At 48.9% G+C, this 22,401-nt stretch overlaps 1 protein-coding gene and 1 pseudogene across 1 annotated transcript in view; both read left to right on the top strand.

The window, feature by feature from the left end:
* LOC132493267 (BCL-6 corepressor-like) overlaps positions 1-18,060 on the top strand; it is a 204,718-nt gene extending 186,658 nt beyond the window's left edge. The window contains exons 3-10 of the mRNA XM_060103618.1: positions 1,086-1,125; positions 7,196-7,401; positions 8,447-8,575; positions 10,026-10,501; positions 11,682-11,868; positions 12,679-12,741; positions 17,278-17,523; positions 17,961-18,060. Coding sequence (XP_059959601.1) covers positions 7,308-7,401; positions 8,447-8,575; positions 10,026-10,501; positions 11,682-11,868; positions 12,679-12,741; positions 17,278-17,523; positions 17,961-18,052 — 1,287 coding nt within the window. The 5' untranslated portion in view covers positions 1,086-1,125; positions 7,196-7,307 and the 3' untranslated portion in view covers positions 18,053-18,060. The remainder of the gene's footprint in view (positions 1-1,085; positions 1,126-7,195; positions 7,402-8,446; positions 8,576-10,025; positions 10,502-11,681; positions 11,869-12,678; positions 12,742-17,277; positions 17,524-17,960) is intronic.
* On the top strand, positions 18,060-21,232 carry LOC132493279 (BCL-6 corepressor-like; annotated as a pseudogene).
* Positions 21,233-22,401: the final 1,169 nt, after the last annotated feature.

The following is a 22,401-nucleotide window of genomic DNA, read 5'->3' as shown; positions in this document are numbered from 1 at the left end:
GTCCTTTCCCGGTGGGAGCCCGCGTGTCCCCGCGTTTGGTCCGCCGGTGCCCCGGGGGTAGTGACAGGGCAGCTCCCGCCGCGTCCCACGCTGCCCCGGCGCCGGCCTAGCTCGCCCGGGGATCCTGGCGGCTTCCCGCCTGAGATGGGGTTCTTCACCGGTCTTCCTACCCTTTGTTGAGCCCGTAGTTTTACGCTAGACGGCACGCCTCCTGTGTGGCGACTGGGCAGAGATTTTATAAGCTTGTGTTCGTTTTCTATGTTTTTAAAGAATTGCTTGGGGGCTTCCCTGGTGGCGCAGTGGTTAAGAATCCGCCTGCCAACGGAGGGGACAGGGGTTCGAGCCCTGGTCCGGGAAGATCCCACATGCCGCGGTGGAAGTAAGCCCGTGCGCCACAACTATTGAGCCTGCACTCTAGAGCCCGCGAGCCACAACTACTGAGCCAGGGTGGTGCAACTACTGATGCCCGCGAGCCTAGAGCCCCTGCTCCGCAACAAGAGAAGCCACCTCTCGCCGCAACTAGAGAAAGCCCGGGCGCAGCAACGAAGACCCATAGCAGGCAAAAATAAATAAATTAAAGAAGTTAAAAAAAATAAAAAAAGAATTGCTTGGGACCCTCGACATCACCTATCTATTCAATGACCATGAGGAAACTAATGTTTGGGTAGTTGTGGGTTCCTCTCTAAGTGTCCAGACTCTCAGTTATGATCTTAGTGCTCATCCCACCCCTTTGGGCTGCTTTATCAACAGTTAGAGGGATAGTCTACTTAAGAAATTTGCTAGAAAAGGTGAACCCCGAGGGCTTTTATTTGCCAAAATTTCCCATCTTTTGGATGAGAGCCTGTTACTGTGTGACTGTAGTATTTGTCATGTGGTCTTGTTAGACTTTTTCATTCGTCTCTTATTATCTATTTGGCATATCCTTCCAAAACCTGTCCAAATGCATATGGAGTTTTTACTTGACAATAGATATAAAGTATTTATAACGGTATAGTCTGCCACGTTCATTGAAAGTTGTATCATTAGACTTTTCCTAATTGCTACATACTAGTAGTTAAAGTTTAACATTGCCGGTTTCTTCTCAGGGTTTCCAGAAAGGAAGCAAAACCACAGACTTGTCAACTGGTAATGCTTTATACCTTCTTTATGATAGTAGATTCTGGACTGTTACTTTTAAGATTATATATGGTACTAAAGTTTGGCTACATTTCCACTCTCTTTGATTTTAGATGTAAGCTATATTTTAGTCATATTGCTTAGTTTTAAGTGCAGATGTCTGTTAAAATGCCATTGTGATAACTAATATCGTATAGAGTATGAAACTGTCCTGAGAGATTAGCCTGTTAGAACCTGTTAAGGAGGCTTACCAGAGGGCTCTTGGTGAATCCTAAGAGGGAATGTCATGTTTGCTTAACATAAAATAGAGTGCAAAATCATCAAAGGTCTTATTTCATTACCACAGACTCAGAAATAAAGTACACTTTTTTGTTGTAAGTTTTCCTGTTGCTCCTTTAAAGGTGCCAGATGTCTGACACATAGGTTAGATCGCCTTATAACCTAAAGCTCCATGTGTTTAGTTTGCTGTCTTCCCATGTGGAACATGAGCAGTTCAAAGAAGAGGAAGCGCTTCTAGAATCATAGCTAGATTAGCTGTTTTAAACAAATTTGGTGCTAGGTCTGGTTGAATAGATAGGATTGCATATTTGCAGAAAAGCTAGTTTTTATTTAGAAAAGTCTGAACTTGGTTCCACTGTGGGCCTGATGATAGTCGTGGGGTAGCAACAAGAACAGTATAATTTTTGTTTTTAAAATCCCCATTTTCCTTTTAGTCAGAGAGTTTATAGATACTTCAAGTTCTGAAAGTGAAGCATAGAGTGAACCAGAACAAGTTTCTGGTTACAACAGACTACTTGCCACATTAAAGGATGTCTCCAAGGAAGATGAGGAGGAGGAAGAGGAAGAAGACAGTGTTCTAGATGAGACAGAAATGAGTCTTGAAGATGGCGATAGTGACGTCATTGTGGAGGAAGAGATGGCAGTAGAGTCCACTGACGTGCAGAAGAGTGAGTGTCTCTGATGTGGGTTTATCATCTTTGCAGGGACCACAGACAGATTGCCCCAGGGGCAGGGTGCCTTGTACCACAGAGCTGGGTGAAAGCACATGGATTCAAAGCAGAGATTCTTAACATTGTTGGGCTCCGTGATATCTTCAAGAATCTGATGAAAACACAGGACCCTCTGGCCATAAAAATGCAGAAATGACATTTTTGCTTATGATTTCCAGGATTTCATCAATCCTACTTCAAATTCCCCTGATTGGGAGGAAAGGGCACATAATTCTGTTTTTGTAATGGTCTCAATTTATGAAAGAGATTATTGTTCCTGCCTTAGAGGGACCAAGTTTAATGGAAGATAGACATAAAATATACAAAACTTTTCAAGCATCAAATCTGAATGGAACCGATAAATATAAGGTGTTAAAGAGATGCAAAGTGGTCACATGCTGCCAAGGTGAATGAGGGGAGGCTTCAGAGAAGAGCTGGGACTGAAAGCTGAAAGGGACTCTGTCTCACTCAGACATCTAGGTGACTATTTTTTTAAAAAATTATTATTAATTTATTTATTTTGGGCTGCATTGTGTCTTTGTTGCAGTGCGCCGGCTTCTCACTGTGGTGGCTTCTCTTGTTGTGGAGCATGGGCTCTAGGCACGTGGGCTTTGGTAGTTGTGGCACACGGGCTCAGTAGTTGTGGCTCACGGGCTCTAGAGCACAGGCTCTGTAGTTGTGGCGCACGGGCTTAGTTGCTCGGCGGCATGTGGGATCTCCCCAGACTAGGGCTTGAAACCACGTCCCCTGCATTAGCAGGCGAATTCTTAACCACTGTGCCACCAGGGAAGTCCCCATAGGTGACTTTTTAATTTAACTTTAAAATCAACTTTATTGAGGTATGAATTACATTCAACAAGGTGTACCCGTTTTAAGCATGTAATTTGATAAGTCTTGACAAATGTGTATATCTATATTGTCATCGCCAAAGTCAAGATACAGAACACTTCCAATACCTGCAAAAAGTTCCTTCTTGTCCTTTTACAGTCAGTTTCCCAGGCCTGGCATCAGGCAACCACTGACATGCTTTCTTTCACTATGTATGAGTGTTTCCTATTCTAGAAATTCATATGAATGGAAGCATACAACAAGTACCCTTTTGCACGTGGCTTCTTTGGCTCCTCATGTTGTTGTGACTCATCCGTGTAGCTCATATTAGTAATTCATTTCTTTTTATTACTGGAATAGTAGTCCATTGTCTGAATATATCTGGGTAACTTTTTATATTCTATTACCTTAATGCCTACTTGCCTTACTGTATTTTTTTCTATACTTTAAGGTGTCACACACCATTCTTAGTATTTTCATTCATCACTTGTACTCGGATACAAAAATCGTTGCCTCCCACTTAGGGATTGTTTTAATTTTGTTGGTTTTCCAGTTTTCTTTCATGTTTTAGGTTTTTAAAAATGAAAAGTTTGGCTTTTTAAATTATAAAAGTAATATATATTTACTGTAAAAATGTAAGAGGGTAATATAGTTAACGTATATCTCCTCCACCCTGGGATGAACACCTTTAACATTTTATAGAACCTTCCAGACTAATTTTTTATGGATATATGAGTGAATATATATTTGTGTGTATGTGCATAATGGCCTCATACATTTCTGTAAGTTACTTTTTTCTTTAATAATATAACGTGTGTAACTGTGGGTTCCTGCCGCTAGAACCCTGGTGTCCAAGCTCCCAGGCCAAATCTCCTTCTACTACATTACACTACCATGGGGAGGTTTAAAAAAGAAAGGGAAAGTATGAAGGGTGATTTTACCATAAATTAAATCTACTTTAAAAGGCGCATTTGGAGAGTCAGAGAGTACTGATATTGTTAGAAAGAAGAAAGGTTTAAAAGCTGGTTAAATCTCAGTTAAAAAAAATCCATATGTACCACATTGTAAAAAAGAGAAGGAAGACGGCATTCATGATTACTGGGCTGGCAGGGTAGGGGACAGTTGCATGCTGGGGGTGGCTCTCGTACTGGCTCTTCCACTCTTCACACTTGTGCTCGGCCAGGGCCAGGGACCGCTGAGGGAGATCAGAGGAGAGGGTGGTGCCTTGGGGGTTCCAGGGAGTTGTGCAGCTGGCTCCCTTGCCACCCAGACTGCCCCAGGGTTCCCAGCCCCAAGGGTTATGGAGCATCCCCACACCTGTTTGCTCTGCAGTTGCTGTCCTGCACGCATTTTCTCCTCCAGCACTTTCTGCAGTGTCTCCTTGGCCTTCTGCTCATAGCTGTTTTTCTGGTCTTGCATCTGTAATAGCAACTTATTCATTCCCCAAGAAGTGTATTTCTGTAAATTTGAGGCAATTCAACAAATACACATTGACCTACTGTGTGCTAAAGCCTGAGCAGGGATACAGAAATGAAAAGAAATTGGTCCTTGCCCACAGGGCAGAGATGTCAGTAATCTGGTGGACCTTCTTCCAGGCTGGAGGCAGGCAGGGAGAGTCCCTCAGGTGATGTGAGAGGTGAGTGGGGATAAAAAACTGCCCTGGGCATGCCGGGCGTTCTCCCCTATGCCTTCCACAGGCATTTGAAATCCGACATTTCCAAAGGGAAATCATCTTTCTAAACCTGCTCCTATCTCAGTGGCCAGCATCACCCCCCACCCAGTCTCCCAAACCCTAAACCAGGGAATCATCCTTGATTTCTCTCTCACCTTCTTCAAGGAATCAGTTCCTCATCAAGCTTTGTCACGTCAGCGTCTTTAACGGCTTGTTCATTACCTGTATCCTCTATCCCTACGGCCACCTCCTTAGTTCAGACCCTAGTGACACTATTATATGGATTATATAGAGACTATGTGTTATCTTCATGCCTTGCCTCCCTTCAAACCCTTTTCAGTCCTGCAGCTAGAGGGTTCTTTCTAAAACTTAAATCTTATCACATCACAACCTGCTTAAATCTCTCATTGGTTCTCAGTGGTCTAAGAATCAGGTCCAAACTCCTTGGCATGGTTCCTACTTACAAGCCCAGACTTTGATCTCATGCTGCCTCCACGCAAGCTGAACTGCTTGTAGGTCCCCTAAGCACTGTGCTTTTCAGCCTCTGCCTTTGCCCATAAAGCTTCTTCTGCTTAGAGTATCGTGACCCACGCTTCTCACCTGGTTAACTTCTACCCATGTTGAAGATTCAGCCCTAGAATCATAAATTCTGATAAACTTGGCCAACCATACCTACCCCCCGACTCTTTATGGATTAGGCAGTTTTACTGGTGTTCACATAGTATCTGTATTTCTGATCTATTGACTCATCTGTCTCCTTTAAGGGATTGTAAACTCCTTTGGGGCAGGGAGCATTTTTTTTTTTCTTTTTTTTCTTTTTTTTTGCGGTGCATGGGCCTCCCACCGTTGTGGCCCCTCCCGCCACGGAGCACAGGCTCCGGACGCGCAGGCCCGGCGGCCACGGCCCACGGGCCCAGCCGCTCCGCGGCACGCGGGATCCTCCCAGACCGGGGCACGAACCCGTGCCCCCTGCATGGGCAGGCGGACTCTCAACCACTGCGCCTCCAGGGGAGCCCCAGGGAGCATTTTTTAAAAAATAAAATTATTTTTGTAGGCTTGGGGATCTGAACAATATTCAGTAAAGTCAAGTTTTAAAAATGAATACTTTTGTATTTTTAGAATTTCTCCTGGCTTCAAGGTCAAAAAGAAAAAGACACAGGAGCAGCTTTGCAAATTCACTGGGGGTCTTGCCTTTCCAGTGCTTTTCATTTTAATGCCCTGTGATTTTTGGGAAAGCAGGAGCCTTTTACTGTCGATTCTGGGTTACCCAACTGTGTAAGAGATAGTCTAGATAATGCAAATTTAGAGTTCAATATCAAATCATTTCCATTTAGCTTTGGAGTCATCTGAAAATTGGGATTTAAATGTTGAGTGGGTCTTATGTTCTTGGAATTGTCATTAGAAACCAGATACAGGAGTTACTGGTTGAGATCATACATGGTTATGTCCAGGTTATTGGACTTAACCATGCTGGTCACTGACCAGCTTTATCCCCCATTGAAAACGAGTAGACTGGCATTCTGGATTATATGTCAGTCTCTTATGAGCTTGGTTGGCATTACTGAAAAAATAAAAGTTGTGGATCCGCAAACCCATAGACTCTATAGGCTATGTTCCCCTGCAGAATTCTAACTACATGGCCACCTTATCTTCCTAACATCAAGTGGGAGCAGTCTGGCCGGTCCATCTCGTTCTCTTGATCTTGAGTCCTCTGCCAAAGACCTCCCCCTTTTCTGCACCAGCACATACGTCACAGCCCTGAAGAAAGTGTAGACATCTGAGATACGCTAACAGTGGGGGAGGGCTGATATCCCGTGAACAGACACATAAATGCCTGTTAGACCTGGAAATTGAAAACCAGAGAGGCGGGGCCCCACTGGTTTTGGCCCAGGCCACCAGCCACTGGTGTTCCCAGCAAAATGTTCCCAATGTGGGAGTTTGAGGAAGCAGGGAAAGGCAGGTGGTGTGAGTTTATTAGGACTTGAGGCCCTCAGCCTCGCACTGAGGCAAGCTGAACCCCCAGAGCGTGCTTCCTGCCCTCCTATGGGCTGCTACTCCTAAAGGTACTTGGTTTCAACAGTTATTTGTGCATCAGATTAAAGACTGAAGGGAGAGGGAACAGCAAGCCTAAATTCTTCATATCATACGCCACCTCCCTTTCTCTTCTTATTATATAAGCAATTCATGTGAAAAACAAATAAGGCAAGCAAAACAAAACAAAATTACCTGAAGTCTTGCTATCCAAAAGTTGCCATTAGTATTTTGGTGTATACTTGTTCCAGATTTTTCTTTATTTTCAACCCTTCATTAAGGCCATTGTAGTGTTGACAGATGATGCTGGCACAAGCACTTGAGATGAGGCTCCTCTTTTTAAAATACTGTATTTGCATTTGGCTTAATTGGTCTCAGGCCCTGCCTTGCCTGGTCCCCAGCGTGGTGTTTTCTGCTGCAGTCTCTGTAAATTGGAGTTGGGGTGATGGGGCGGTCAGGCAGGGCTGTGTGCATCTGTGTCTGTATGAGGGAGGGCGGGCACACTTTCCAGTGTTTCTGGGCAACAAGCAGGCACTCACTGCAGTTTCCTATCCCTCAGGCCTGGGCTGTGGAGACAGGGGAAGTACCAGGAAGGGGTGGACGACCCCAACCCAGCTATACGGAAGGCCCAGCTCCGCTGTGCGCTCAACAAGAGCAGGGAATTCAACCTGATGTACGACGGCACCAAGGAGGTGCCCATGAACCCAGTGAAGATATATCAAGTGTGTGACATCCCCCAGCCCCAGGGCTCTATCATTAACCCAGGTGAGGCCCCAGCTGCTGGGGAGAAGGTGGACAGTGTGCCAGGTTCCGGGCTGGACCCTTAAAGGGATAGTCGACTTGAAAGTCGCCTCGCTTACAAAGTTGAAGACTGGTAAATAAAGCAAGAAATGCTGTCCCTAGAAAGAACCCAGAGAACAAAGATATAAACTCAGCACAGTCTTCCTGCCCACCCAGTGGAACAGTAAAGCATTAGAAAGAAGAGGGGGTATTGAGTTCTATAAAAAATAACTTCTCTTGGGACTCAACACTGAGAAGAGAGGCCAGGTAGTTTAGAAGAAGGAGGGCTTAAAACTTAGAAGGCCTGAGTTATAAACCTCGGTCTTTCCATTTCACTACTTGTGGGACATTGAATCAAGTCATTCAACGTTTTGAGCCTCAGCTTCTTCCACTATAAAATCTGGGTTCTCATCTTTCCTGCGTATTTCAAAGGCTGTTCTTAGAATCCATTGACATGACATTATGAAGGCTGTTAAGTTCTCTTTATAAATGATGGGTAAGTGATCATTTAATTTGTATGGTATTTTTCCTAGGAGAATACCACCTGATCCCTATATTTACTCAATGTTTAGCCAGTTCCGACTAAGAGCCAGATAATTTAGACTTGACCTCCAGTGAATCTAGTGAGGCCCTGCCATGAGGGAAGGGTCTGTCTTCACAGTAAGCTTATAAAGGGGAGAAGCTGTGCTCCTTGGGTCCTTAGAAGGGATGTGAATGTGTAGAAAGGGGTTTAGAGTAGGAATTAAAAGATTTCTAGGAGAAGGGAGTAGGGTCTGCAGCTCCTGGATAGGGGAGGGGATGAGAGCTTGCACTGGGGCTCCGTAGGAGGAGCTGGGAGTGGGGTGAACACCCTTGGTTCCCACTCTTTGGCATTGAGGGTGCACACTGAACCCAAGGAACCTCTGTGCTGGCAGTGCCTAGCTTGAACAGTGGGTCAGCTGCAGGGATGACAGTGCAACGTGAGCGCCTCACTTTTGACCTTTGTGTGTGTGTGTGTGTGTGTGTGTGTGTGTGTGTGTTTCTCGGGTAGGATCCACTGGATCTGCTCCTTGGGATGAGAAAGATAATGATGTGGATGAAGAAGATGAGGAAGATGAGCTGGACCAGTCACAGCACCACGTTCCCATCCAGGACGCCTTCCCCTTCCTGAACATCAATGGTGAGTGGGGTGGTGGGTGGGACAGAGGCATGGAGAGGAGGTAAGGGGCTTTGGTTTTGCAAGCGTTGACACCATATCCACCATTGCACTGGGAGCAGCGACCAGGCCCTGGGGCCAGGCTGCCAGTCTGTTAGCAAGTAGGAGTCCTAGGCAAAGGAACTCCGTAGGCATAGTTATCCCAGTGGGGTGGCTTCTAGGCAGAGAGAGCATCTTCTGAATCTTATGTGATAATTCAGAGAAATTAAAAAATTAAATTCATTCTCAATCCCACATACAAATACACAAGCTGTTACAAATTTTGCTGATTTCCTTCAGGCCAAGTGCAGGGATCCTTTTCGTGAATTGTAGGCAAACTCTTCTGCTATTTCCCTCGGTACAAATTTTCTGTCACTGCCTTAACAGCCTCTGCTAAGGCTGTATCGTGGGAAACTTGTGGCTCTACAGCTCTTAATACTAGGCTCTGATAAAATTTCTCTACTAGAGACTTTTATCTTTTTAAAATTTATGTATTTATTTATTTATTTTTTGTGGTACGCGGGCCTCTCACTGTTGTGGCCTCTCCCATTGTGGAGCACAGGCTCCGGACGCGCAGGCTCGGCGGCCGTGGCTCACGGGCCCAGCTGCTCCGCGGCATGTGGGATCTTCCCAGACCGGGGCACAAACCCGTGTCCCCTGCATCGGCAGGCGGACTCTCAACCACTGCGCCACCAGGGAAGCCCTATCTTTTTTTTAAATTGACTTTTTGAATTCAGCTCTCCAGGAAAGATGAGTTTAGAGGTTGGAGGGTCCCTGTGAGACAGAGCAGGTCCTGCACCTCCCACTGCACGTTCTGAGGACGCTCAAGCACAAGGTGAACTGCTCTTCCACAGCATCTTCCCTTGAACTTTTCACTGACGTGCTCCTAGTCATATGACGTGCATTCAGTTGAGTAGCTTTTCACTACTTTTCTAAGTTCCATCTGGCTGCTAGGGTGAAATGAGATACTTTTGCCACCTAGAAAATTTAGTATATGAAGAGGATTCCTGTAGGATTTTGGAGTCCCCTTCCCTAGGTGATGCCCCTTCTTTTGAGAATCAGGAAATGACTCTTATCTGTCTACTTGCCCTCTTTCACTTACCCTGTCATTTATAACCTTGCTACCAAGTGATGAGTAAAGACAACGATCATAGAGCTCTCTCAGGTTAATACTGCCACAGCTACATTCCCACTTGGTGCAATTTTAAGATTTGGACATTTGGAAATGTGAGATCCTTTCCCAAATCTTTGGCTCACTCATTCTGTTATTCTCACCCCTTAAAGGGATACAACCCATTTCCAGTATCATGATTTCCCTTTTTTTTTTTTTCATGTTTTTTTAAAGCTAATATTGTGTGTCCTTACGTTATGGGCCACCTTGGATCCTTTATGGAAACATGTGAACATATATTAAAAATAAAAAAGTAAAATGTAGCCCTACAGCCACACCGGGATTTCATTGCCCTGAGAGAGGAGTTGGGGCGCATCAGTGACTTCCACGAAGCCTATACTTTCAAACAGGCTCCGGGCCAGCCAGTTTCCGGCTTAAGCAAGGAGAATGTTCCAGCGGTAACCAACAAGGAGAACCTGGCGACGCCGGTCTCGACTCCATTCCTGGAGCCGACCCTGGGGAGCGACGGCTCTACGGTCACTTTCGGGAAAACCCAAGAGGATCCCAAACCATTTTGCGTGGGCAGTGCCCCACCGAGTGTGGACGTCACCCCCACCTACACCAAAGACGGAGCTGACGAGGCAGGATCAACCGATGGCAAAGTTCTGAAACCGAAGCCATCTAAGCTGGCAAAGAGAATCGCAAACTCCGCTGGTTACGTGGGTGACCGGTTCAAGCGTGTCGCTACCGGACTGTACGCAGACTCCAGTCAGCTCGGCCGGGACCAGGGGGCATTGCAGGTGAGCGCCCCCCCGACCCGAATTTCAGGAGCCTGACCAGTTGTCAGGTTTTTTAAATGTGTGAAGAGGAGGGGGCCGGGGGTATGATAGGGCAGGACACCGGGCTGATTTGGTTAATGAAGCTTAGGATAATTTAAATGTTTGAAATGTGTCCAGTAAGGGGACGTAAGTGGATACTTGAAGTTATTCTGTAGATTTTAAGCGAACTCCACTCGAATGCTGATAACGGAAGTTTTAATTATTGCGAAGGATGTCTAAAAGACTGCATGACATTTACCTATCAATCGCTTTGATTTTTCTGCCATTACTGTACGTTAACAAATATACCTCAAAGCGCTGCTTAGAATGCCTTACGTGATACTTGGTGGAGGTGTGTAGCGGCCGCATGTCTGTGAGATTCGTGCAATTTTTTTTCCACCATAAAGCAAACAAACAAAACAAAAAAACAAATCTTGCTTAAAGGGATAGAGTATGTATTTAACTTGCTAGTGAATGATAGATGTTGTATAGGAATTTCCTTAAGATATTTTACTTTTAATTAAAAGACAAATAAAGCCAAAGTGTTTTGCAATGTTAAGAAAAAAATTGGTTTATGCTTATAAAAATGGATGAAGTTATCTAAATGATCCATTGAGTGCCCATTTTAATGACATTGATGGAAGGATTACAAGAGGACAGTATTTTATGTCTACCCGCTGCTTACTGTGAGGTCCGTTCTTCAAATTTTTATTAGTTGAATCTTCCATAAACCTTTTGAGTTAAATTTCATTTCCAAATATACAAAGGGAAGTTTGTGGGCCATGGTCGTCTTTATTCACTGTGCATTTGTTTTCTTTTCTGTTGTGTTTTTGTTTTGCTTTCTTTGCGTTGTGTTTTTGTTTTGTTTTATTTACCTTCGAAAGAGAATGTCTGTCTCTATGCCACAGTGTATGTATGGCTATACATACACACCACATATATCTCTACATACATATGGCTTTACGAAGAAAGAGTGTGTGACTAGTTACACATAGACACTCTTACATTTTTATCGTTCAATTTTAAAATATCTCCGTTGTATCATAAATTGTGGTTGGTTTTGGGCAAACTTTTCTTTGAAGATACTTTCCTTTAAGGTAAGGGCAGTGAAATAGCTTTGGTGGTAAGGTGTGTCTTTTTTCCATCTCCGTTCTCTTTCTAGCGTGCGGTGATGCGCTTCTCAGAGTTGGAGATGAAAGAGCGAGAAGGTGGCCACCCCACGACCAAAGACTCCGAGGTGTGCAAATTCAGCCCCGCTGACTGGAAAAGGCTGAAAGGAAGTCAGGACAAAAAGCCAAAGTCGGTCGCCCCGGAGGAGGCCATTGCCGACCAGAACGACAGTGAGAGATGTAAGTGAACCTAGGCGGCTCGCGTGTGGTACCACGTCGGTGGGAACGCGGCGGTTCCACTCCCAGTGCCGAGGGAGGTGAGAGGAAACAATACGCTTCCGACGGCCCAGCGTCTGGGTGCTGGCTGTTCGGAGAACGGGCTGCTCTGGCCACCCTTCCCAGCTGTGGATTGCAAGGCTGGTTGTCCTTTTGAGCGTTGCAGCATCCAGGAGTGAAACACCTATGAAATGTTTCCTGGCACGCATCTCCTTTTTCCGGAGAAATGCTAGTCCTGTAGTTGGTAATAGTCAGATACAGTAGAGCAGAGCAATGGCAGTGCAAGACCTCCAGCGTAGCAGGTACGTGTTCTGTTTTGTAGCAGGTACGGATACGGGTTTTTGGTGGCAGTGGAATGACACTTGGAGCCAGAGCCAGACCCTCCAGAGTGACAGTCTCCTATGGGAGGGAGTGGAGACTACTTGGATTCTCCCTCCGAAGGCAGAGGTTTCGTTCAAGTGAGATGAGGGCTGATGAAGGCACCAGAAAGAGGAGCAGAATTGTTCTCTGAGGCAGAGGCGTGTTTGCAGTCACTAGGAGTTGACAGCACGCTCCGAGGGCGTGGGATCGACGAGGCCGTTCTTCCCACCAGACGGGCTGTATTCGGTTTTGGAGGCCAAACTGGAGAGAAAGCTAGTGTTTGCCTCGAGTCACACTCTGCGGTCCCATCAGCTGCTCCCCCACTGGGGTTGACTTCGGGCTTTGCCCTCGAGACTTCCTGGGCTAATGAGATGTGTTGGCAGCAAGTGGAGGTCTTTCTCCCGCTTTCTTCAGTGTGCGTGCTTGTGGCCTGTGGCCTGCAGCCTGCTCCGGACCCCAGAAACCTCACCGGTGATGGTGAGTGAGGGCACCTAGGTGAACGTCGAGGACAGGGTGGGCGTGAAATCCTTCTGAGATGGGACAGTCGGGGGTGGTGGGCACGTTTGGGAGGCCCAGGCCCTTGGACCCAGTCGTAGGGTCGGCGTTCGCCCGCACGCTTAGGTCGTGGGTGCCTGATGCAGTTCGGGAAAATTGTGGTCAGCCACAGCGTGTGCTTCTCTCTGCTGCTTGGAGCACTGCCCTCCCCCAGCTCATCTTTGGGGTCAGACAAAGGCCTGTGGCCAGGGTTCTGGGTAAGCCACACCGGGACCGGTGTGTCCTATGTGGCTCCCGTAGAAGGGGATTTCTGGGGCTAGTCAGTGGCGGCCTGACCCGAGGGATGGGGCTCTTGATGTGCCTGGAGTAGACGATTCCGAGCTCCTCCCCCTCGGGATTGGAATGAAAAACGGAGGGTCCAGGCCACCCTGGAGTGAAGCAGCAAGAAGGCCTCCCTCCTTGCCTGTGCTCACAGCTGAAACGCAGCCCTTACCCTCCTGAGTGGCCTCATAACTCAGCTCTTGGGGAAGTTTCTCAGAGAGATGTGATAAAAGTGGGCAAGGCCAAGTTCACGGGGATGCACTTTTCTGAGGAGGGGATCTGCCTGTTGTGGGTGGACGGTGAGGGAGGCTGGAGGAAGGGAGCGGGCAGTTAACCGGCCTCGAGTCTTCTCGCCCTTTTCTCCAGCAACGTGGCCAAACCCAGGGTGGCCGCTGCCCTTCACGTCTCAGTGGCCTCACCCGCCCTTCTTCCCAGAGACGTTTGCCTGCGTCCTTCCCAGTCTTTCCTGCTGAGCGTGGAGACGAGAACTCGGTGTGGCTGATGGGGGGCAGGGCCTGAGCCCCAGATGATTCCGAAAGCCCCCTCCCTCCACCGCCTGCCTCCAATCTCAGACCGACCGACGGGTCTCTTCCTGGAGCACCCGGGACATGGCCCAGTGAGCCATGAATGGCCACCATGGGAGGGCAGGAGAAGGGTTGGGGAAGGTGAGGGGCTCCGTTTGAAAGGTTGGGGCAATGGAGGTGGGTTCCCCACCCTCCCTCTGTCTTGTAGAGACGTGGGGTTTGTAAATAGCTGGTCAGGAAAGGTCACCTGAAGGGGCCACTGTTCTTACCACGGCCTCCACATCCAAGGCACAGCAGGTGTTCATTCCATTCAGCTGGATATGAATGGGCCTTCTTGTTCTTGGGCCATCATGTCTTGAGCTGATACGGGCTCAGGTCCTTCTCATGGGTGTCGGTGTGGCCGAGAGCCGAGCTGTGAGCACATGGGAGCTGGGGCGGGGATTTGGGGCGGGCAGGGGTCACAGAGAGGGTCCAGGACGCCTTCAAGATGCCTTCCCCCTTCTGAGGCAGCCCCTACCCATGGAGGGCCCAGGAGCTTCCAAGGTGGTGGGTGCTGTTTGCGCGGCCCTGGTTTTCCTGGTGCGGGTGCATCTTGTTGCTAGGGGCTTGTTTAAAAAAAGGAATTAACTTGAAAACACAGTGGCCGAGATACTCATTTAGTCTTTATGATCACATGGGTGGCTGAGTGAAATTTTTATTTTGGAAGTTCACCAAATGAGTTTGGAGGTTCCTCAGACTTGGAAGTTCATCACTAGGAACCCTCAGTGGCATTTGAAGATGGGGCGGGGCAAGGAGGCATTGGTCCCTTCCTTCTCAAACTTGGAGTAACCATCTCCCTTGCCAACCACTTGGCTGGGACAGGCCTAGGACCTGCTCAGTGGCAGTGCCTGGCCAGGAGCTGGAGGAAGCCTCAGTCGAGGGGCTTCATGAAACTTCTTTGCTCAGGGAACTTCTCTTCCAGCTGAGCACCTGCACGTTTGTAAACTACTTTGGAACCGAGATCCCCTGCACTCCTTGTGTAGCAGGTGTAACTTTGAACAAGGTTAGCCCTGACTGGAGGTGCTATTATAGTTAAGCTACAGAGAAGGGTATTTTAATCCTGGGGAGCCTTCCAGCGACTGAGAACCCTCTCACCTTGTTTAGGCCTCACTGGGCATGGCTCAACAGTGGTGAGGGTGCTTTGCTGCCACAGTGATTTGTAAATGTTGCTGTAGTGATGCTTCTGTGAGGTGATGCTTCTGTGAGGTGATGCTATGGTACAACCATAATGAATTTGGGATATATGTGTTGTGAGTCATAGGACCATGCTGCAGGGACCACGTTCACATCTTGCTTAGACTGGGTGACCAAGGGCACATGGCTTCCCACTTTTAGAAGGGCCAAAAGTAGCAATGATGGCAAAGCCTGATGGTTAGGATCCCCGTGTATCTATTTATCTCCCCATCTCCTTTGCCCTCAAGGGTCATCCTCCTGTGGGTCGTGGTTAGAACAGTCTTTGAGAAGCTCCAAGTGACATGGAGCCTCTACCCCATAGCTGGTGGCCATGGGTATCTTGAGCAGTCGGGGTGGGTGTCCTTCAGGGTTATTAGTGGCCTGGGTAAGGTCACACTAGCGTAAGGTCTTGGGGGGCCTTAGCTGAGGGGAATTGAGATCTTTGCCCTAAAAGGCTCCGGGGTTGGGGGAAGGGTGGATGGACCTAGTTGGGAAAAAGAAACTTTCAAATTGGACATGGGGGTTCTTAAGGTAGCCCTTCCATTCCTCCATGGATGCCCTCCCACGGAGCTTTTAGGGAAGGCTGATTGGACCAGATTGGACCAGAGAAGTCCAATGGTGTAACCAGCAGGGCTCACCTCTTAAAATTTCCTACATTTCAGGCCTGAGATTCAGGCTGGTCTGAAAGTCTTGGCATCTTTTGGTTAAAGGGATTTTTCCAGCCTTTCTCTGTGCTGAGCCCGGCCCGTGATTATGAAGCCCACCCTGGAGGGAGGCTAGCAGTAACATTCCCACTTTACAAGTGAAGGGGGCCGAGTTGTAAAGCGGCGCCATTCCTGCCCAAGTGTTTAAGAGGGTCACAGAGCAGCCGGAGTGAGAGTTGCAGCACGCCGTCTTCACCGGGCCTGCGGTAGCCTGGGCTGCATCACCCGTAAGCACAGGCCAGGAGTTTGGGGTTTTTCCTGCTGCCATGGCAGGAGACCCTCGCGGTTGGGGTGATTCCACCATTCCGGCAAGAGTAGATGGGGATCTCTCCCACCTTGGGATACCCTTGGAGAAAAGCTAAGTGTGTTCCACCATTGAGAACACAGGTCATACTAGCCCAGGTCAGGGTGAGGTTCATCCCCACAACTGACTGCCATTAAATGCTGGGAATGCCCCCAAGAGAGGCTGATCAGGGGACCAGCCGGCTGGGCAGAAGTGGGAGTGATACTTGAAGTGGTCTAGGGAGAGGAGGAGGAATGCGAGCAGCATGTGAGGGGTGTGTCCATGATTTCATCTAGAAAAACGGGCTGTGGGAGCTTAGCTCAGGTGTTAACGAAATACCAAACTCATACACCCACCCCCACCCCCGGCCGGTGATGGACACAGGGTCATCTTCGGGGAACTCTTTAACAGCACAGTGATCATTATGGAATTATTTGTGTGTTAGAAACAATGTGACTAGCAAAGCAGTTGAACTGTTTCTTTGGCTAGAGCAAAAGTGAGGAGTGATGTTAGGCTGGGGTGATTGGAGGAAAAGCCCCAAGTGGATGCTAGATTGAGCAGAGGGGGCAGGAGCAACACAGGCGGAGCTGGGGTGTGAGCAGTTCAGCCCTGCCCGCCACCCCACCACCCCCCATGAAGGGGGTTGGAGTCTTGTCTTTGAAATGTCCTTAGATGCTTGTTGCCTGGGAAGGAAGGCGTGGAGACATGCCAGGTGGGTGACTGGTGTCACTGAGGGCCTTCTTCCTAGACAGGAAACAGGAGCAGCCCCTCGATGGCAGTGAAATGCTTTTCCCCCCACGGGTGTGGAAAGAGGACAGACGGACTTGTAGCAATCTGGTTGAGTTCTTTGAAATTGCCCTTGACCCTTGTGTGTGCACCAGGAAGCCTTTCCTTTCCCTTTGCCAGGCTCCTCTTGCCTTGGTCTCCCCAGCTTCCCAGGCTCCCACCATTCTTTCCCTACCCTTTTTCTTCACCCTCGCCCCTGCTGACCCAAGTGAACATTGGTGCTATGTCTGTGTAGATGGCAGTTGGGGGCTATTTGGTCTCTTGATGACATCAGCCTTTTTTGTTGACTAGCAGTTGTTTCCATAGTCATTTGTAGCTCCGCCCTGATTGGTTGGATCTTACTGTGAGGTCACTCACCCCCCCTTTAAAAGTAAGCCACCTTGGAGAGTTAAGCAGTTAGGGAGTGATCTCACATGCCTATAGACGGATGGTGTAGATGCCTCACCTTGACCCTTGAAGGATGGATTGTGAGTGGGCTACACGCCTCATTTTCTGCTTTCTTTGCTGGTTGTGTCCAGCTGTCCTTCCTTTGGGACGTCTTTCTGAGGGTTTTGTGCTTCCGGCGTGTGAGGCCCCCGGTCTCCAAAGGGGGGTGGTCTGTTGGTAGCAGATTGCCTTGGGCATGGGGGTCCTGCCTGCTCCTGGTGACCTTTGTTCCCGCCTTTCTGGGTTGTCTCCCCTCCCCTAGGGGAGTGTTATGATGGAAGCAAACCTGACCCCTTCAAAGCCCCAGAAGACAGTGATCTTCCTGAGGACATGGACACGGAGCCCCCCAGAGAGTCCCCCGCCGACCAGGCGGCCCCGGACGCGTCACGCAGCCCCACCCTCCGGCTGAACAGAAAGCGCAAGGTCTCTGGCAATAGGAACCACACTGAGACCACTGTGCTCCCGGAGGACTCTCTGCTGAAAGCCAAGCGGAGACGGGTCTGCAAAGGTGAGCTCGATTTCGCTTCGGGCCCGCAGAGCACCCTTCGGAAGTCCTGGAGCGGAGCAGTGGAAAGTTCCAGTCCCACCCTGGAGCCCTGGGGGGAGCCACTCTCACCTCCCCACCCCCCACCCCCCCAAAGCCCGGTGCCGGGGCTGGAGCCCAAAGGTGGCCAAAGGCAAATAGGCCCCCTCCCGAGACTTGGTGACAAGTTCCAGCCAACACAGTGACCACACCCCTCCCCTCCCCCACCCCTGTTAGTGATGTGTAAGACAGTTTGTTCCCCCCAACCCACCCCCCGCCCCGGGGGGCTTCTTCATTAATTTGTAGTTATTCCTCCATTAGCTGACTGGCCTGAGAGGGAAATGACAAATAGTTCCTCTAACCACTTAGAAGAGCCACATTATAGTGAGCTGACCAACCTGAGGTGTGCATTGAATTAACAGGGCTCCATCCCAGAAAGCAGCGCCGCTTGCTGCACCTTAGAGAACGGCGGGAGCAGAGAGCAAACCTGGCCGGCAGGGCAGGAAGGAAGTGACCCAGGCGGTTCAGCCTGCGGTCACCCCCCAGGGCAATAGCATCTCCGAAGAGAAACCTGGCAGGAAAAGGGCAGAGGCCAAAAGCAACAGAAGCTGGTTGGAGGAGTCCCTTAAATGCAGTGACAATGAACAAGGTACGCACGGGGCGGGGGGCGCTCCTGGAGGGTGGATCACCCGCCCTCTGTGGGAAACGGCCCTGGAGGGGACCTGAGCGCCATCCAAGTTGACAAGAGTAGCGTGTGGCGAGCGGGGAGTTTTCTTCCTGAGGTCCTTTCAGCCTGCACACTTCCTTATGGAATGGACAGTGAGGCGGGAGCTCGACTTCCTGGGCTGCTCCTCATCACCCAGCCCGCGGCTGGGCAGGAAGGGAAGTCTTGGGTGACGCCGGGCGCTTGTCAGTGCCCTCATTCCAGCCTCAGGCTGTCTGTCCCCAGTCGCCCTGTCCCGAGCACCCAGGCCCCCCACGGGTGGGGACGGGAGCACACGAAGGGCTGGCTTCTGCCCTGTCTTGCGGCCCTTTGAAGCGACTTGCCATTTGGCGTTTCGTGGTTTAGCCTATTTGCCGGTTGAATGTGGGATAATTAAAATATTAGTGCTTTGAAAACATAATTGGTATATCTTTAAAAACTGAAGGTGCGCCAACGATCAGTGCTAACAATGGGCTTTTCTTTCCTCACCGGCTACAACTGTGTAACGCCTGCTGCTTCTCCCCCTGACAGATGTGCTGTGCATGGACGAAGAAATGGATTGGCAGCCTTCGCCCCTGCCGCAGAAATACACCGACAACAGCGAGAAGCCATCCGGGAAGCGACCGTGCAAAACCAAGCATTTGATCCCTCAGGAGCCCAGGCGGGGCTTGCCTCTGCCAGGGGACTCCTACGTGGACAATGCGGATGGCAAGGTATCTCTTGCCCCTGGCTCTCCCCCGCCCCCCGGTTGCTCTTCGGAGTTCTCTGGCAGCTGTGTGTGTGGTGAGCAGCCTTCTTCGTTCCAGTTGGGCTTGTGGGGGTAGGGGTGGGGTGGGGGTGGTGCTGTGAGCAGAACTTGCTTGGGAAAGAATTTTTCCAGGGTCCTTTTTGGCGAACAGCTGGAATCTTGCTCCAGCTTACTGACCTCTCTCTTGTTTGCCCCCCCGGTTAGAACCAAATGATGAAAGTGGTTATGATGTTTTAGCAAATCCCCCACGACCGGAGGACCAGGATGACAGCAACGAGGCCTATGGTGACCTATTGCAATCTGAATTTTCCGAAGACCCCCTTTTGCCGTGTTATAACGTCCAGGTGTCTGTCGCTCAGGGGTGAGCGTGGCCAGCGTGTGGTCGAGAGCCAGCCCAGCTGCTCTGTGGGGTGGCAGGAGTTAGAAATCCCCTTCAGCAGATGAGGGTGGATGGGTTGGGGGGTGAGTGAATTCCTCACCAAGTGTCCACCGACCTCACATAATGCAGTGGAACGTTTCCAGAAAAGTTTGGGGGGTGGGAGGGCTCCCCAGCCAACTGCCCTCATTGGAACACACCCCTAGAGCCCAAAGGACACGGGAGTCAGAGACTGCACTTGCACAGTTTCAGTCACTAAACTCTTGGGGAAGGGATCCTCCCCAAACGGCTACCATAGGGGCCTTCCAAGGCGCATGAGGTCCACGGGACGATACTGATGTGTACCCTCTTCTCGTATAAGATTAGAGAAAGCCGTATGTGGCACTTGGGATCTTATGTGTCTTCAGATTTGCTTAGATCGAGTCTTGTCCCCACGGTCGGGCCACTGTGCCCCATGACCAACCCTTCGGAGTGAACACATCAGGAGACCTTGCTCTGCTGTGTGTTGACCCCGGTGCTTAAGGAGTAGCATCCCCCTTGGACTCTGAGGCTGGGAACGTGTCTGCCTTTGTGGTGACATTGTATTCGGGATAGAGATCATAAAGCATGGCAGGGTATCAGGAAGGATTGTACCACCTCCCTTCTCGAAAAAGCCTCAGTCCCGGCAGCATTGAGGGGCGGCTTGGAGGTGTGGGAAAGGAAAGGAAAGCCAGGTGACCTCGAGTGTTTCTCATGCTCTCTCCGTGAGGGCCAGAGGAGAGGAGAGGTCAAAGAGGTGTTTGCCATCTCCCTTGGGTTGGCATACAGACTGGTTTTCCCCAGTGACTAGAACGGGGTGCACTTACTTGGAGAGGGGTGACCTGAGTTGTGGCCAGAGCCAAGGCAGCACTGGGGTGGCCTGCAACGAGGCTCGTTCAGGGGCGCTGCTCCTGCTTTTGTCTAAGTTGGCTGATCCTCCCTAGGTGGCCTCTTAACACATGCACATGAGTCCAGAGTTCCCCCGCTAGAAGTAGATCTTCCGGGCTTCCCTGGTGGCACAGTCGTTAGGAATCCGCCTGCCAGTTCAGGGGACACAGGTTCAAGCCCTGGTCCAGGAAGATCCCACATGCCACGGAGCAACTAAGCCCGTGCGCCACAGCTACTGAGCCTGTGCTCTAGAGCCCACGAGCCACAACTAGAGAAAGCCTGTGCGCAGCAACAGGCCCAACGCAGCCAAAAATAAATAAATAAATAAAATTTAAAAAGAAGAAGAAGTAGATCTTCTAAGGACAGTGAGAAGTGGGGTGGGGGTGGGGTAATCAAAGTGGAAGTAGCAGGCCCTTTCACCGCCAGGAGACGGGTAGTTCATAGTTGGGAGCGCCTCTAATTTTGCCGGAAACTCAAACCACTGTCCTTTCTCTGGTGTAGGCCTCGTAACTGGCTGTTGCTCTCAGACCTGCTCAAGAAACTGCAAATGTCCTCCTGCATATTCCGCTGCAATTTTCCAAATGTGGAAATTGTCACCATCGCGGAGGCCGAGTTCTACCGGCAAGTGTCAGCAAGTCTCTTATTCTCTTGCCCCAAAGACCTGGAGTCCTGTAATCCGGAAAGTAAGGAGCTTTAGATCTGGTGGAGTTCACGAACGAGCTTCAGACTCTGCTGGGCTCATCCGTGGAGTGGATCCTCCCCAGAGACCTGGACTCAGACGACGACTGGTGAGCTCGCCGGGGCCCGCCGTGTACAGTGTGTCATGGTGTTAATCCTTGTGCATATGTGTCCTAATACGACTATTTCTGTAAAGAAAAGACACTATGAGACACGACTCCAGTCAGGAGGACTTTGAAACATGTTTTCTTCTTTTTAAAATTTTAAGTCAGTTTTTATGAAGTTGTTAATAAAGTTTCTTTACTTTTCAATGTACACATGCTTTGGAATATGTTTGTTTTTACTCGGAACAATTGTTTCTTTTCTTTTTTAAGGAGAAAAAAAAAAAGGCAAAGGAGCTCCACACTTTGACTTAATTTCATACAAAGCTCCGACGACAGAGGCCATAACTGTTGAGAGTTGCTTTTGGGGCAAATTAAACCAGTAACATTTTAAACTCTTCCTCCATATTAAAGGGATTGAATAAATTGGCCACTTTGGTGCACCTGTGTCCTGCGAATTGTCCAATTGGAGATGGAGGTTTAGAAAGTGAGTTTCAGTCTTGTTTAAGTCTCTTCCATTCAGACTGGTCTCGTGATTTCCTACACACCATGTTACTTCCTGTCTACCTTGCCTTGGTGTTGTTCATGCCTGGATTGTCTCCTGTACCTGCTCAAACGTTGGTCCATTCTCATTTGTACCATGGAAGTTTGTCATGCTGGATACTGTCAGAACTCATTTTACTTAAGTTTGCGTTAAGGTGCAAAGCACACGTTTTGTATATTTTCTGTTTTTTGTGTTTGTCTATATTTTATGGTTTCGCTTCAGGAAATATTATGGGAAGGGAAATACCAAGATGTAAAGAGCAAAAAAGTCATCATTCTCTTTCAATTGTTAGAACATCTATCTGCAATCATAATTATGATGCACTGTGGTATGTGTTAAAATAGGAAGTACATGTAACGTCCCGTAGGATCAGCAAACTCAGTGGTGTTGGTGAGGGTGTGTCATGGAAGTAATCACAAAGCAGGTGACTGTTGGTTGGGGTCCTGAAACACTAGTGTGCCTTCCCTGTGTCCGGTAGTGGTCTGGAGGGGTCAGGAAGCCTGCCTTTGAATTTGAGGGAACAGAGGGTTTGAGGTCCTCTCTCTTCTATTGCTCTAGTACACTGCATAGCAGCAGTATGCTGGGTTTACAGTTGACGTTTAAATCGCTGATTGATCATTAAGATTGGGATGTATCTTTGGAAATGAAAATAGGAAGAATCGTATGCTTTTTCTTTTTTTTCTTTTTTTCCCTATATCTGAAAAGGTATGTAGTACTTTGCTGAGTGGTTGGGAATCAAGTTTGCAGTATTCAGTGTATTCAGTTTTAGTATCTAAATAGAATTAAACTGTTGCTGTAAACTGGAAT

This window comes from Mesoplodon densirostris, chromosome 7 (genome assembly GCF_025265405.1).
Source record: "Mesoplodon densirostris isolate mMesDen1 chromosome 7, mMesDen1 primary haplotype, whole genome shotgun sequence".
NCBI lineage: Eukaryota > Metazoa > Chordata > Mammalia > Artiodactyla > Ziphiidae > Mesoplodon > Mesoplodon densirostris.
This window is presented reverse-complemented; position numbering and strand designations above follow the sequence as displayed.